This window comes from Geotrypetes seraphini, chromosome 1, assembly GCF_902459505.1.
Source record: "Geotrypetes seraphini chromosome 1, aGeoSer1.1, whole genome shotgun sequence".
Taxonomy (NCBI): domain Eukaryota; kingdom Metazoa; phylum Chordata; class Amphibia; order Gymnophiona; family Dermophiidae; genus Geotrypetes; species Geotrypetes seraphini.
In genome coordinates this window covers 351,158,320-351,173,424 of record NC_047084.1, presented here as the reverse complement: position 1 = coordinate 351,173,424, position 15,105 = coordinate 351,158,320, and the positions used below count along the sequence as shown (strand labels likewise).

The 15,105-nt window shown below is 43.4% G+C and overlaps 1 protein-coding gene across 2 annotated transcripts in view; it reads right to left on the bottom strand.

Moving 5' to 3' along the window:
• HELQ (helicase, POLQ like) overlaps positions 1-14,417 on the bottom strand; it is a 202,255-nt gene extending 187,838 nt beyond the window's left edge. For both annotated transcript variants that reach the window (XM_033963804.1, XM_033963812.1), the window contains exons 1-2: positions 14,185-14,417; positions 10,128-10,890 (exon numbers count right to left, since the gene is read on the bottom strand). In XM_033963804.1, the coding sequence (XP_033819695.1) occupies positions 10,128-10,890; positions 14,185-14,325 (904 nt within the window). In that variant the 5' untranslated portion in view covers positions 14,326-14,417. The remainder of the gene's footprint in view (positions 1-10,127; positions 10,891-14,184) is intronic.
• Between the last annotated feature and the right edge of the window lie 688 nt (positions 14,418-15,105).

Here is a 15,105-nt window from a genome sequence, read left to right as displayed (position 1 = left end):
ATAAATAAAATTTTTTTAAAAAAAAGACATTCCATTTTAACGATCTGAAAATTAATCAGTGCTGTGGAGTCGGAGGAAATTTCGGGTACTGGAGTCGGAGTCTGAAGTACAAAAAATTGAGGAGTCGGAGTCAGAACATTTATCTACTGACTCCACAGCCCTGATTAAATTTCAACAGAAATATTAAACCACTAGTGTTTAAGCCTGTCTGTCTTTCTTTATTTATGTCTTTCTCCCTGCTCCTGTCTCTTTCTTCCTTTCTTTCTGTCTCTCTCCCTCCTGCTATTTTTCTCTCTCTCTCCCTGGCATCCTTTGTCTGTCTGTCTTTATTTCTGTCTGTCTCTCTCCCTGGCCTCCTTTGTCTGTCTGTATTTCTTTCTGTCTCTCTCCCCCCCCCCCCCCCACTTTTCTTTGCAGAAGCGGTATTTCCCTTCCCCTCCAGGTCCCTGTGAAGTAGTAGCAGCATTACCCCCCCCATTCCCTTCTCCTCCCCCCCACTTTCCTTTGCAGAAGCAGCAGCGGTATTTCCCTTCCCCTCCAGGTCCCTGCTGAAGCAGTAGCAGCATCCAGTATTGGTCGCCGTACCTTAAGAAGGCTATGGTGAGACCTGATAGGGTTCAGAAAAGAGCGACACGACTGATAAACGGTATGGAAAACCTTTCATATGCTGAAAGATTAGAGAAACTAGGGCTCTTTTTCCTGGAAAAGCGGAGACTTAGAGGGGACATGATACAGACTTACAAGATCATGAAGGGCATAAAGAAAGTGGAGAGGGACAGATTCTTTGAACTTTCAAAAACGAGAGGACATTTGGAAAAATTAAGAGGGGACAAATTCTGAATCAATGCTAGGAAATTCTTCTTCACCCAAAGGGTGGTGGACATCTGGAATGCGCTCCCAGAGGGTGTGATAGGACAGAGTACGGTATTGGTGTTCAAGAAGGGATTAGACAATTTCCTGAAGGAAAAGGGGATAGAAGGGTATAGATAAGGGGATTACTATACAGGTCCTGGACCTGATGGGCTGCTGTGTGAGCGGACTGCTGGGCATGATGGGCCTCTGGTCTGACTCAGCAGAGGCACTGCTTATGTTCTTATGATATAAATATCATAAGAGGTTCTGAAGATCGACTTCTGTATAGAGAAAGAGAGAGACAGAAAGACATACAGACAGCGGCCAAGAAGAGGGAGAGAGAGAGAGAGAGACAGAAAGACACAGACAGCGGCCAATGAGAGAGAGAGAAAGAGACAGAAAGACATAAAGACACACAAACAGCGGCCAAGGAGAGAGAGACAGACAGACAGAAAGACACAGACAGCGGCCAAGGAGAGAGACAGAAAGACATACAGACAGCGACCAAGGAGAGAGAGAAAGGCAGACAGTGGCCAAGGAAAGAGAGAGAGAGAGAAAGCGGCCAACAAGAGAGAGACAGAGACAGATAGCAGCCAAGGAGAGAGACAGAAAGACAGACAGCAGCCAACGAGAGAGAGAAAGAGACAGAAAGTCAGACAGACACACAGACAGCAGCCATGGAAAGAGAGAGAGAAAGAGACAGAAAGACAGACACACAGACAGTTGCCGAGAGAGACAGAAAGAAAGACAGACAGACAGACACGTCTATTCTAGCACCCATTAATGTAACGGGCTTAAAGACTAGTCCGGCATAAACAAACAATGGTTTAAAGATTTTGATTGGCTAATGGCCAAAGAAAATGGTATGTGAGAGTTAACTTGGGTAAACGTGCCATGCACAAAAATTCGAAAAAAAAGCTTGCTGGACCATGAAAAAAAATAAAACACACATTGAGTCTTCTGCTGACCTTTTAGGAAAGCGTGTACTAGAGCAAACTGGAATTGGTCAAATTGAAAGATCTGTATCTGTGTTAAATAACTTAAAGAGAGATGACTTTGTGGGAGCTTTAAGATCCATGTATTGGTTGGCAAAAAATGAGTTGCCACATACAACGTTGTTTGAAAAGCTGTTGGAACACTGTAAAGAAATGGGTTGTTCCTTTTTACAACATCTCAATTTTGGTAAAAATGCACATTATGGGGCTCATAATCAAAAGAGAAAAACGTCCAAAAACCGGCCTAAGTTGGCATTTGGACGAACATTGTCAAAATACGTCCAAGTACCAATAAAAAAAACGGGTTTTGGACTTATTTATAAATGACTTAGGCCTTCATAGTGCCATTGAATGACCAGAGCTAAATGGGTGTGTCAGGAAGAGTGTCAAGGGCGGGAGTTGGGCCGGCTTAGACTTAGTCGTTAAACATGTATAACCGAAAGTTATACAGCACAGGATCAACAGAACTTGGACGTTGTGACTTAGACCATTTAAAACATGGTCTGAGTCACAAAAGCCCACCTAAAGTCACCAGATAAGCCCTGCAATCACATAATACAGACCCCCACACACTACCCCAGTGATCACCGACCCACCAGCCCCATAAAAATATTAATCACAACTTGAAAATTTTACCTCCAGAACATCATCACCTGGCAGCCTGGCATAGGAAAGCCTAGTTGTGCTGTACAGAGGCTTGGGGGTGGGTTGAGGACCCATGCCCATAAGCCCCAGTAATCACTGCATTGATACTGAAACATGTGCACTCCCTTATACACCCCCAAAACCCTTTTGTACTAGCATATAAGTGGCTCCTGCAGCCTTAAGGGCTATTGGGGTGGTAGATAAGTGGGTCTAGGGCAGGGATCTCAAAGTCCCTCCTTGAGGGCCGCAATCCAGTCGGGTTTTCAGGATTTCCCCAATGAATATGCATTGAAAGCAGAGCATGCACATAGATCTCATGCACATTCATTGGGGAAATCCTGAAAACCCGACTGGATTGCGGCCCTCAAGGAGGGACTTTGAGACCCCTGGTCTAGGGGATTCTGGAGGTGATTTGGGGGGCTCACCATGACCTATAAGGGAGCTGTAGTTAGATGATTGTGGGGCACCCTTTTTGTGAAGTTCACAGCAGTGCCCTGTAAGGTACCCCACTATTTAGGTGCCATGTCTGGGTGTTCAGTCCATCACTTTGCAGATTCCTCCCACGTCCAACAGGGCTTGTTCTAGGCGTTTTTGACTTGGACAAAAATGTGGTATAAAGATGGATGATTTAGCGGCTTGGACGTATAGTTAGGCGTTTTTGACTTGGACGAAATGTTGGACGAAAATGTGGTATAAAGATGGATGATTTAGCGGCAGGACGTATAGTTAGATGATTTTCGAAACGAAAAAAAATTTGGACGTATTTTTCGAAAATGTGTCCTAAGCTGTTTTTCACTTTGGACGACTTGCTACTTAGACAAAAATGGACTTAGACGTTCCTTTCGATTATGCCACTCCACATCTCTGAACGAACAATGCAAGAGCTGCTGGATGTCTTAGCATCAGAAATAAAGTCTAACAACCTGAAAAATATAGAAGCTGAAAATGTTTTCAGTATTCTGTTTGATGAAACCACAGACATCTGTTGTAAATAGGGTTACCATATGGCTCCAGAAAAAGGAGGGCGAATTGAGACATCCGGGTTTTACTTCCATTGAATGCAATGGAATTAAGGAGGACACACTGAAATATCTGGGTTTTACTTCCACTGAAAGCAATGAAAGTAAAACCCAGATGTTTCAATTTGTCCTCCTTTTTCTGGAGCCATAAGGCAACTCTAGTTGTAAAACAATTACAGTAATTATTTACATTAAATATTCTGCCAGGTCACTAATGTAAGCTTTTGGCAGCTTTCAACGGACCTATGCCTGCATGCTTTTGCCTATGGCCCTGAAGCAGTGGACCGAGTGATATGTCCATGAAACGCTGGCCACGTCGGCAACTTTCGGCAACTTACAGGCAACATTTGAACTAACTATGACAACGTTCAAGATAAGTACAGTGGTGCCTCACACAACGGACGCCTCGCACAGCGCACGCTGCGCACAACGAACTTTATGTCTTGATTCGTACAACGAACTTCGTTTCACACAACGAAGTCGCCCGAGCTGCATCCTTCCGCGCAGGCACTGCGCTTAACTGCCCTCTCTCCGCCTGGCTCCCTCTTGCCCCCCCGACTCCCCGACACGATCGGGGCAAAAAGGAGCCCAAGCCCTCTTGCCCCGCCGATTCCCCAACTCCCCGACAATATCGGGCCAGGAGGGAGCCCAAGTCCTCCTGGCCACGGCGACCCCCTAACCCCACCCTGCACTACATTACGGGCAGGAGGGATCCCAGGCCCTCCTGCCCTCGACGCAAACCCCCCCTCCCCCCAACGACCGCCCCCCCCAAGAACCTCCGACCGCCCCCCCAGCCGACCCGCGACCCCCCTGGCCGACCCCCACGACACCCCCAACCCCCTTCCCCGTACCTTTCTGTAGATGGCCGGACAGACGGGAGCCAAACCCGCCTGTCCGGCAGGCAGCCAACGACGGAATGAGGCCGGATTGGCCCATCTGTCCCAAAGCTCCGCCTACTGGTGGGGCCTAAGGCGCCTGGGCCAATCAGAATAGGCCCGGGAGCCTTAGGTCCCTCCTGGGGGCGGGGCCTGAGGCACATGGGCCCAACCCGACCATGTGCCTCAGGCCCTGCCCCCAGGAGGGACCTAAGGCTCCCGGGCCTATTCTGATTGGCCCAGGCGCCTTAGGCCCCACCAGTAGGCGGAGCTTTGGGACGGATGGGCCAATCCGGCCTCATTCCATCGATGGCTGCCTGCCGGACAGGCGGGTTTGGCTCCCGTCTGTCCGGCCAACTACAGAAAGGTACGGGGAAGGGGGTTGGGGGTGTCGTGGGGGTCGGCCAGGGGGGTCGCGGGTCGGCTGGGGGGGCGGTCGGAGGTTCTTGGGGGGGGCGGTCGTTGGGGGGAGGGGGGGTTTGCGTCGAGGGCAGGAGGGCCTGGGATCCCTCCTGCCCGTAATGTAGTGCAGGGTGGGGTTAGGGGGTCGCCGTGGCCAGGAGGACTTGGGCTCCCTCCTGGCCCGATATTGTCGGGGAGTTGGGGAATCGGCGGGGCAAGAGGGCTTGGGCTCCCTTTTGCCCCGATCGTGTCGGGGAGTCGGGGGGGCAAGAGGGCTTGAGCTCCCTTTTGCCCCGATCGGGTCGGGGAGTCGGGGGGGCAAGAGGGCTTGAGCTCCCTCTTGCCCCGATCGTGTCGGGGAGTCGGGGGGGCAAGAGGGCTTGAGCTCCCTCTTGCCCCGATCGTGTCGGGGGTGCCAGGGACCACATGGAGTCACCCACCGTACCACCCGATTCGGGTAAGCGCAGGTATCGGTGGGTGGCTTATTTGCGGGGGGGTGCCTTATTTTACATTTTTTTCTAAAAAGGGGGGGCTGTCTTATTTGATGGCCCTGCCTTATCATCGGGGAAACACGGTAGAAAAAAAAAAAAAAAATGAACAGTTAAGTCCCAGTTTTTGCCGCTGAGACTCTGCCCTCTCTCACTGTAAAATTAGACTCTACTTAGTCTGTCTTTAAATTTAAAAAATGTGTGTTGTTTTAAAAAACAATTATGTTTTTAGATGTATCTAAATAAAAATAACCAAAAATTTATCTTTTTTTATGTCATCTTAGCATATTTTATGCTACAGAACGAATTATTTTTTTTAACATGTATTGTTATGGGAAAACGCGTTTCACATAACGAACTTTTCGCATAACAAACTTGCTCCTGGAACGAATTAAGTTCGTTGTGTGAGGCACCACTGTACTTAGTTGTCAAATTCTTTTGCAAACTAACAGAGAGATGTACCTATAGTTTACCAATAGGTTATAGTTTACATAAAGGTCGTTTAAAAAAAGTAAAAAATTATATTTATTCAAACTTAAAGTAAACTATATAGAATATATCCTCAGGTTTTTTGGGCCAGTGATTGGAGCAAGGAGCAGTTACGCTGAAGTTTCAGTCCATGATAGGACTTTGCGTAAGTTCCTATTCTGAGGCCTTTTCCTGAGTAGGTATAACCATTATAGAATTAATTTTGGATACATACTCTCTAGAAGTGGTAATTGGTATCATTTTTGTATATTGTATTTTGAACCACTTCGGGTGAATATATCTTGGAGGTCACTAAAGAGGTCAGAATTAGTTTTGTACCAACCTGCAATATGAGTGATGGCAAAGCGGAAACTATAATCAACACACTGAGTGAGACTATGGATACTCTAGGCTTGAAAACTGCTAATCTGGTTGGACTAGGGTCAGATGGAGCGGCTGTTATGATTGGGAAACAGAAAGGTGTGGCAAAACTGCTTAAAGATAAAACATCTGGACTCTTGGTCAACTGCCACTGTGTAAACCACCGATTGGTCCTGGCAAGTGCCCAAGCAGAAGCTGCTGTACCTTTCTTAAGGCAGCTGTTCTATTTCTTCCAAAATTCTTCAGTTAAGATGGCTGGTTTAACGGAAATCCAAAATATTCTGAACATTCCCCAGATTAATCTGAAAATGGCCAGAGACACTAGGTTGCTGTCTCATGACTGCAGCACAGTCACTACGACAGTGTATGATGAGTGTCATAGCTGCACTGGAAAGAGGCCACTGAACAAAATGACATCACAGTTGAAGGATTAAGCAGATGTATTAAAACATACAATTTTGTTTCCTCTCTGATGATGCTTTCAGATGTATTACCTTTGTTATCCAACTTATCTAAGGCTTGGCAAAGGCAAGATGTCAATCTTACCGAAATTGAGCCAATTTTGCTTGCCACAAAATTGTCCATAATGGAGTTGAAAGACACTCCTGGGAGATATTTTCAAAGCCTTCATCATTGTCTGGCAGAAGAATGGTCAGATCTCTGCATTGGTTATACACAAAGTGATGTAATGTCATTCAAAACTGCAATATATGAAAAATACCTAGAGACAGTTGTCAAGCACCTAGATGCAAGATTCCCTGACATGCTAATTATTTTCAGCTTTTCAAAAGTTTTCAATGTAAGTCTGCTGAAATTCTTTTTGCTCATTACTCCAAAAATGGTAGCTCTCCAATTTTAAAATATGAAAGTAGCAGGCAAGACTGGACAGTTGCGTCAAAAATTATCAGAAGTCAATCATACAAAGACTTCAGTCCAAAACAGATTTTACTAAAAATGGCATTTAACATCAGACCTCAAAGAGTCGTTTCCAAATTTAGCCAAACTAGCTCATATTGGGCTAGTGATCCCAGTGAGCACAGCTGAATTTGAAAGGGGGTTTTCTGCCCTTAAAAGGATCAAGGCATGTTTGGGAAATCGCATGAATCAAAGCACACTAAATAATCTCATGCTGATCTCCTTGGAGGGCTCAGATCCTGGGGACTTTGATTATGGGAAAGCTGGGCCTCTAGGAAGAAAAGAAGAATAAACTGGGCCTCTAGGAAGAATAAACTGGGCCTCTAGGAAGAAAATAAGAACAACTGAAGACACCTTCTGCATATGCAAGTTGGCTTTAAAGAATAATTTTTTATTTTTCTTCATTAGGTTTCCCATTTTTTTTTTTCATTGTTTTCACTTTTCTTTCTGAAAGCGACAATACTTGTGCCTCTTGGTTTATGTCATAACAATTGTTATTTAAAATTCTTGTTAGGGTTGCAGGATCCTTAATTGGATACTTCTTAAATTTAATAAAAATATTCTGGCACAAATGTCAAACCTTAAAAAAGGAAATCATATTGAGCATTGGAAAATAATTAATAAATAATTAACTAATAAAAATAGAGCACATTTAGGGGTCCTTTTACTAAGGTGCGCTGGCCGATTTAATGCGTGCTAAAACGGCTAGCGTGCCTTAGTAAAAGGACACCTTAATTTTCCCCACCATCAAATTTCCCCGTCCCGCCCCACCTGGCTACTTTTTCATGCCACCCGGCTAGAAAAAAAATCTGGGGAGAACACTGTACTAGTACCAGAAACGTTATTCAATTCTGATAAATCAGAGAAACAAACAAATCTCTGTAACGCTGGAAGATGTAATGGGTCAGTTTCACAAACTGAACATTGACTAATCACCTGACCTGGATGGTTTGCATCCCAGAGTGCTGATAGAACTGAAAAATGAACTTGCAGAGCTATTGTTAATAATTTGTAATTTTTTCTTTAAAATCCAGCCAAGTACCGGAAGACTGGAGGGTGGTCAATGTGATGCTGATTAGAGTTCCAGAGGTAATCCAGGAAATTATAGACTGGTGAGTCTGACATCAGTGCCAGGCAAAATGGTAGAGACTATTTGAAGATCAAAATGAAAGAATATATACAAAAGCATGGATTAATGAGAAAGCCAACATGAATTTAGTCAAGGGAAATCTTGCCTCACCAATCTACTGCATTCTTTGAAATGGTGAATGAACATGTGGATAAAGGTGTGCCAACTGATATTGTGCATTTGGATTTTCAAAAGGTGTTTGACAAAGTACCTCATGAAAGACTTCTGAGGAAATTAGAAAGTCATGGTATAGGAGGTAATGGCCTTTATGGATTATGAGCTGGCTGAAAGACAGAAAAAAGAAAGTAGGATAAAATGGTCAATATTCTCAATGGAGAAGGGTAAATAGTGGGGTTCCCCAAGGATCTGTGATAGGATATTTATCAATGATCTAGAGATGGGAATAACTACTGAGATAATTAAATTGACTGATGGCACAAAATTGTTTACAGTTGTTAAATCGCAAAAGGATTGTGAAAAATTGCAAGAGGACCTTGTGAGACTGGGTATCAAAATGGCAGATGATATTTAATCTGAGCAACTGCAAAGTAACGCATGTGAGAAAGAGAAACCTGAACTACAGGGACGAGATGCAGGGTTCCACATTAGGAGTCACTGCCCAGGAAAAGGATCTAGGTGTCATCATTGAGGATACATTGAAACCCTCAGCTCAATGTGCGGCAGCAATAGCTAAGAAAGCAAATAGAATGTTAGGAATTATCAGCATGTAATTAAACTAGCAGGTTTTTAAAAATGTTAGGATAATTTCCTAAAAGAGACGTCCATAGGCCATTATTGACATGGCTTGGGGAAATCCACAATGATAAGTGGTTCAGGCCCTAGACATTTTTATGTGGATTATTTATTTGTTTTAATAAAGCCTTCAACTCGAACATCAACTCTCCACAAGTCTTTTGTTTTTTGGGGAAATCCACTGCTTATTCCTATGATAAGCAGTATAAAATCTGTTTTACTACTTGGGATCTAGCTAGGCACTTGGGACCTGGGTTGGCCACTGTTGGAAACAGGACTTTCAGTCTGTCCCAGTATGGAAATTATGTTCTTATGATCTCCTTTCAATAAAGTACAGCAGAAAAGTTGTCCAACTATAAATGATTAACCTATTAAACTGGAGATAAATAACTATGAAAACATTGCAAGGTGAACTATATGTATTTCTAATACTATAACCAAATAAGTAATTTTTTTATATAACGGTAGTTAGATTAATCTGAAAAGTTATATATATTTTTTAATTAAACCTTCATCTGGCTGTAAATATTAAGGGCCAGATTCTGTAACCAACGATGATATCGGCAGCTGCTGATCACGTGTCAATCATGCATTGCCGCAGATTTCACAATCGCATCTACAGGAAAGATAGGTGCCAGAAATGTAACCCAGGATTTTTTGGGCCTACATTTTCACGCCTATGTTTACATTTCTCACGCCTACATAGGTGCTTTAGGCCGCCTAATGCCCTTCCAGCACTGGCCATGCCTACTTTCACGTTCAGCGGCCTAAAGTGCATATGTAGGCATGATTCTACCTTTTATTTAGGTACCGGTAAGTGCTTTTATCTCACCATTTTTTTGCCATTTCTAACAGCATTCTTTAATTAACTTAGGTGCTGTTAGAATTTCCCTCTAAGATTATACCAGCAAGAATGACTTTCTGTAGAAAACCATGGTTCAAATCAAGTATTTCTGACTAATGATTTAAATTGATTTGATTTTAAAATCCACCCTGAATAGTTAGCAATCCAGTAACAGGGTTCACATGTATATTGACCCCTTGCACAGAAAAGCAAATTAATAACCAAATACCATCTTTTTTAACTTTGTAACACAAAAATGTATGGCAAACGTATGAAGAGAATATATTGAAGATCTGGAACTACATCAGGATAAACAGCTGAAAATAATCCTATTTTCTTAGCATAAATAGATGAACTTTACCATAAAGTTCCTTAATTCCTTGCAGCTTGTGAAAGAGATTTTTGACTTTGCTGGGTAACCCGTAAAAAGGCCCAATATCAACATCGGAGGATGTTTCAATAGTTTTCTTAGCAACATCAGTCTCCTCAGAGAGGACAGCTTCCTTGAACTTCTTAGGTCTGGATACATGAGAAGTTGGAGCCTTGGCATTCCCAGCCAATGTATTTTTAAGGTGTTCTGCCAGGCTCTTCTGTTTAGAGAAATCACAATTTCTGCTTTTAGACAAAAGATCACCACCACCTTTGTTATATTCAGGGCCTTGACTGGAAGAGAATTTAGAAACTTTGTTATGGGAGGAATGTATCTGGTTACTCTTCTCAATAAAATCTCTTTCTTTGTTAGATTCAAGATTTAGATTTTCATCTATGTTTACATCATAAAAGTTCTGAGAACAAGGCAAATCATTTGCAAGTTCATCACCAGTTTCTTTATTCTTCTTCTCCAAGTCACCTGCAGTCTTAAAGAGAACACACTGCTTCTCATTCTTCCAAGCAACAACATTTCCCCTGTCCATAACAACTTTATTGCTCTTTTCACTTTGCAATTCAGGATTATTTATAGAATTTACAGTAGTTTTCGGGTGCACATTTCCATTAAATGGCATTATACTGTCAGCAAATACCATACATCTTCCTTCCATATAATCCACCTGATCAAGCATCGATGGGTCTTCAGCAAAGCTATCATAATCACCAAACAGGTCATCGTCGCTACCACAATTATGCTGCATGGGAAAGGAAAAAATAACAGGTAAAACCTATTCTTGATCTCAGACCTTATCTACATAATTCAAGTATTCTGAATCATACTCCCTGACGTGTCTTTTCATGAGCACAAAAAACACTTTTTATTAACTAACGTCTTTGAAAAGCAAATCACATAAGCCTATTGACCTTATTCATAAAGGGTTTTTTCCCTATGCAATGAGAAAAAAAATCATGGGTGAATAAAATCAAGCTTTTATTTCACTGGTTATGCAGGTAGATAGTTAAGGTCAATCTACTTAGATCTATCAACTAATTAACCGTGAAGAAGGCTATGCACTGCAGCTACTGCTTAATCATCATTCTGTACTAAAGAGCAAATTTGTATACACTTCCTTAGTCTCTGCAATGTTAGTAGAAGGCATGTGAATTTTGCCAATAACTTGGCTGCCAATGAATGCTTCCATCAACAGTATGAGGCCTCTTTGAAGTGAATTGTTTTTGGGCCTACTGTAAGGCAAACTTTATTGTGCCAGTTAGGTGGATACGTGGCTTTGCAAACTCCACCAGCCACTCTCTCTTCCTCCTCTGTAATCACCAAGGTGGAAACCGCACGTCTTCTCTCATCCTCCAAACCCATTACCTGCTCCTCTGATCTGAATCCCACTCACCTACTCAGTACTATCTCACCCCCTGTCATTTCTCCTATCTGTTACATCCTCATCCTATCACTCTCCACTGCAACTGTCCCTAATGTCTTCAAACATGCCGTTGTCACACCACTCCTCAAAAAAGCCCTCACTGGTCCCCACGTGCCCCTCCAACTATCAGCCCATCTCCTTCCTCCCCTTCTTATCCAAGTATTGAATGTGCTGTTCACTACCATTGCCTGGACTTCCTCTCCTTCCAAGCTATTCTGGATCCGCTTCAGTCAGGCTTTCGTCTGCTGTACTCCACGGAAACTGCCCTTACTAAAGTTTCCAATGATCTGTTCCTGGTCAGATCCAAAGGCCTCTATCCTCATCCTTCTCGATCTAACTGCCGCCTTTGATACTGCTGATTATCACCTACACTTTGATACGCTGTCCTTGCTGGGATTCCAAGGTTCTTCACATCTCTCCCTTCGCACCTTCAGTGTATGCAATGGCGGTTCCTCCTCCACAGCCTTCCTACTATTGATTGGAATAACTCAAGGCTCTGTCCTGTGACCACTCCTTTTCTCAATCTACACTTGCGAGCACTAATCTCCTCCCATGGCTTCCATTATCACCTCTATGCTGATGACTCCCAGATCTACCTCTCTGCACCAGATATCTCTACTGAAACCCAGACCAGAGTCTCAGCCTCCCTGTCCGACACTGTCACCTGGATGTCTCACTGCCATCTAAAAGTGAATATTGTTAAAACAAGGCTGCTCATCTACCCACCTAAACTCGCTTCCCCATTCTCTGTGGCCAACACACTCATCTCCCAGTTTTGACTTCTTGCAATCTCGGGGTCATCTTTGACTCCTCTCTCTCCTTCAATGCCCAGATAACATATCGCTAAAACTTGCTGCTTCTTCCCCTACATTACCACTCTGAGCACACTACCAAAACCCTTATCCACGCCCTCATCACCTTGTACTTAGACTACTGCAACTTGCTACTCTCAGGCTTTCTGCTTAGCCATCTCACTCCCCTCCAATCCATCCAGAATTTGGTTGCATGACTCATCCATGAGAGCCTCTATACTCGCATTACCCCTCTCCTAAGTCACTTCATTGGCTTCTTATCTGTTTCCGAATACAGTTCAAACTCCTGTTATTGATCTACAAATGCACTCATTCAACTGCCCCTCACTATCTCTCTTCACTTATTTCCACCCCCCCCCCAAGCTCCGCTGAGCTGGTAAGTCCTTATCTGTGCACTTCTCTTCCTCTGCCAGCTCCAGACTCTGTCCCTTCTACCTTGCTGCGGTGTGTGCATGGAACATGCTGTCTAAATCCCTACGGTAGACTCCATCTCTGGCAGTGTTCAAGGCCCAGTTAAAAGCCCACCTCTTTGAGACTGCATTCAACTCCTAACTCCTCTCACCTTGGGTTCTGCATCCCCAACCCTATACTGTATGTCATGCCTGTCCAAGTTAGATTGTAAGCTCTTCAGAGCAGGTACTATCTATTAAATGTCAAAATGTACAGCGTTGCATATGCCTTTCAGCACTATATAAGTGATAAATAGTAGTAGTATTAATTCATAGGTGTCAGAAAGCAGGGCCATGTGTGAAAAACAGCTGTTTATACATCTCAATCAAAAGATGAGGGGGTTTATACCACCTTGGATGATTTTTTTTGTCTTCAAAAGGCATTATATAAATCTTAATAAATATGGACATGGATCCATGACAGTTTGGAGGCTAAGGAAGTGGACTTACCTAGCAACCACAATTCTATCGGCTATGTGCATTTTCACTGTGTTTTACAGTAAAAATGGCACACATTGAAACACAGCATGAAAGAAAACCAAAACAGACCAAAACAAATTAAAGTTGTTCTATAGAAAATTTGAGTTTGAGGAGAAAAAAAAAAGAATTGTTGTTACCCTGTTAAATCCACATGGAAAGTGGAAATAAGAGCAAACAAGCTGCAGGTGGTAAGACACTTAAGATTAGTCCAAAAAACGTGATTAGCTTTAGTTACCCTCTCTTTCTCAAGTGAAGAAAATTGAGAGGCTAACAACCTTTGAAAGCTTTTACAGGAATCCAATTAATTGTTATCACCTACAACTTGTTTGTTGACTCCTTGACATCCTTAGATAAAGGTATTATTAGCTCCGGGGTCTTTCTAAGATTTAAAGCAGTGGTCTCAAACTCAAACCCTTTGCAAGGCCACATTTTGGATTTGTAGGTACTTGGAGGGCCTCAGAAAAAATAGTTAATGTCTTATTAAAGAAATGACAATTTTGCATGAGGTAAAACTCTTTATAAATCTTTCCTTTTAGCTAAGTCTTAATAATAATATTGTAATTTATAGCTAGAGAGACATATGATCAAGAAACTGTTTTATTTTACTTTTGTGATTATGATAAACATACCGAGGGCCTCAAAATAGTACCTAGGGGGCCACGAGTTTGAGACCACTGATTTAAAGTGTCCGGAATGGATGATGACTAATGGTCTGGTTTTGCTCATGCTTTTCCTACACATCGGATGATAGCATTCTTAACTCATAAGAACTAAATGCAAGGAGTTCATGCGGGCGGTACACATATAGCATGTTTTGAGGGCTTCAGGTTTGCCGGGATTTCTGCCCTACGCTTCAGCAGAGGCGGCTGTACCTCGGCACTGGAAGGTCCGGGGGAGCCACCGCCGCTGCTACTCGTCCTCTTCCTAGCAGGACTCTGGGGGTCCGGGAGACTCCGCTTGCGTGCTGTCCAGCGGCGCGGGAGCCCACGGCTGGCAGCACTATCCTCCGCCATGCGGCGACTCCCGCACCGCCGCGCAACGGCCCCGGAACCGAATCTCACGTCCTCTCTTTTGAAAAAATATCTTGTAACGACGTCATTTCCGTTGACGTCACGATTCAAGACGTACACACGGCTGCAGCGAAGCCGATCATATGGGAATGTTGAGAAAAAGAAACGAGGAATGAAAGGGCAACTGGAGCATATGTCTCCGTCTTAGTGATTATGCTTTATTTCATCGAACTATCTATGTATCTGCACTAGTTTGGGTTTACTATAGTAGGTCCTACCCTCCGTCCCCAGTTTTGTGAGGTACAGTACTTTGTTTTAGAGGGGAAAAGAGGGAAACTAAGGAGGATAAGGGACTGAGGGGTACAGATAGGAGTTGAGGTAGGTTATAGGAATAGTCAGGGACCATTGCACAGGTGATGGGCCTGGAGGGCCGCCGCGGGATGGACTTCTGGTCTGACCCAGCGGAGGCAAATTCTTATGTTCTTACTGACACATAGCAGAAACTACAAGGGCTTGTGGGCTAAAGAGTAAGAGGAGGGGGGGGGGCGGGGAAAGGGGAGCATCATTTTTCTCTTTATGTGGTTTGGTCCAGACCGGCTTATTCGCTAGGTAAGCTAGAGCCAGACAACTTTTTGACAGAAAAACATCCGATATCTTTCTGTTTCCAAGTTTATTTATAATTTGGTATACCGACCATCCACAAGTATCTGACCGGTTTACAATACTAAGATTTGTAAAATATAAAGTAAAAATAATATAGGGCAGATTGTAGCCTGGACAAGT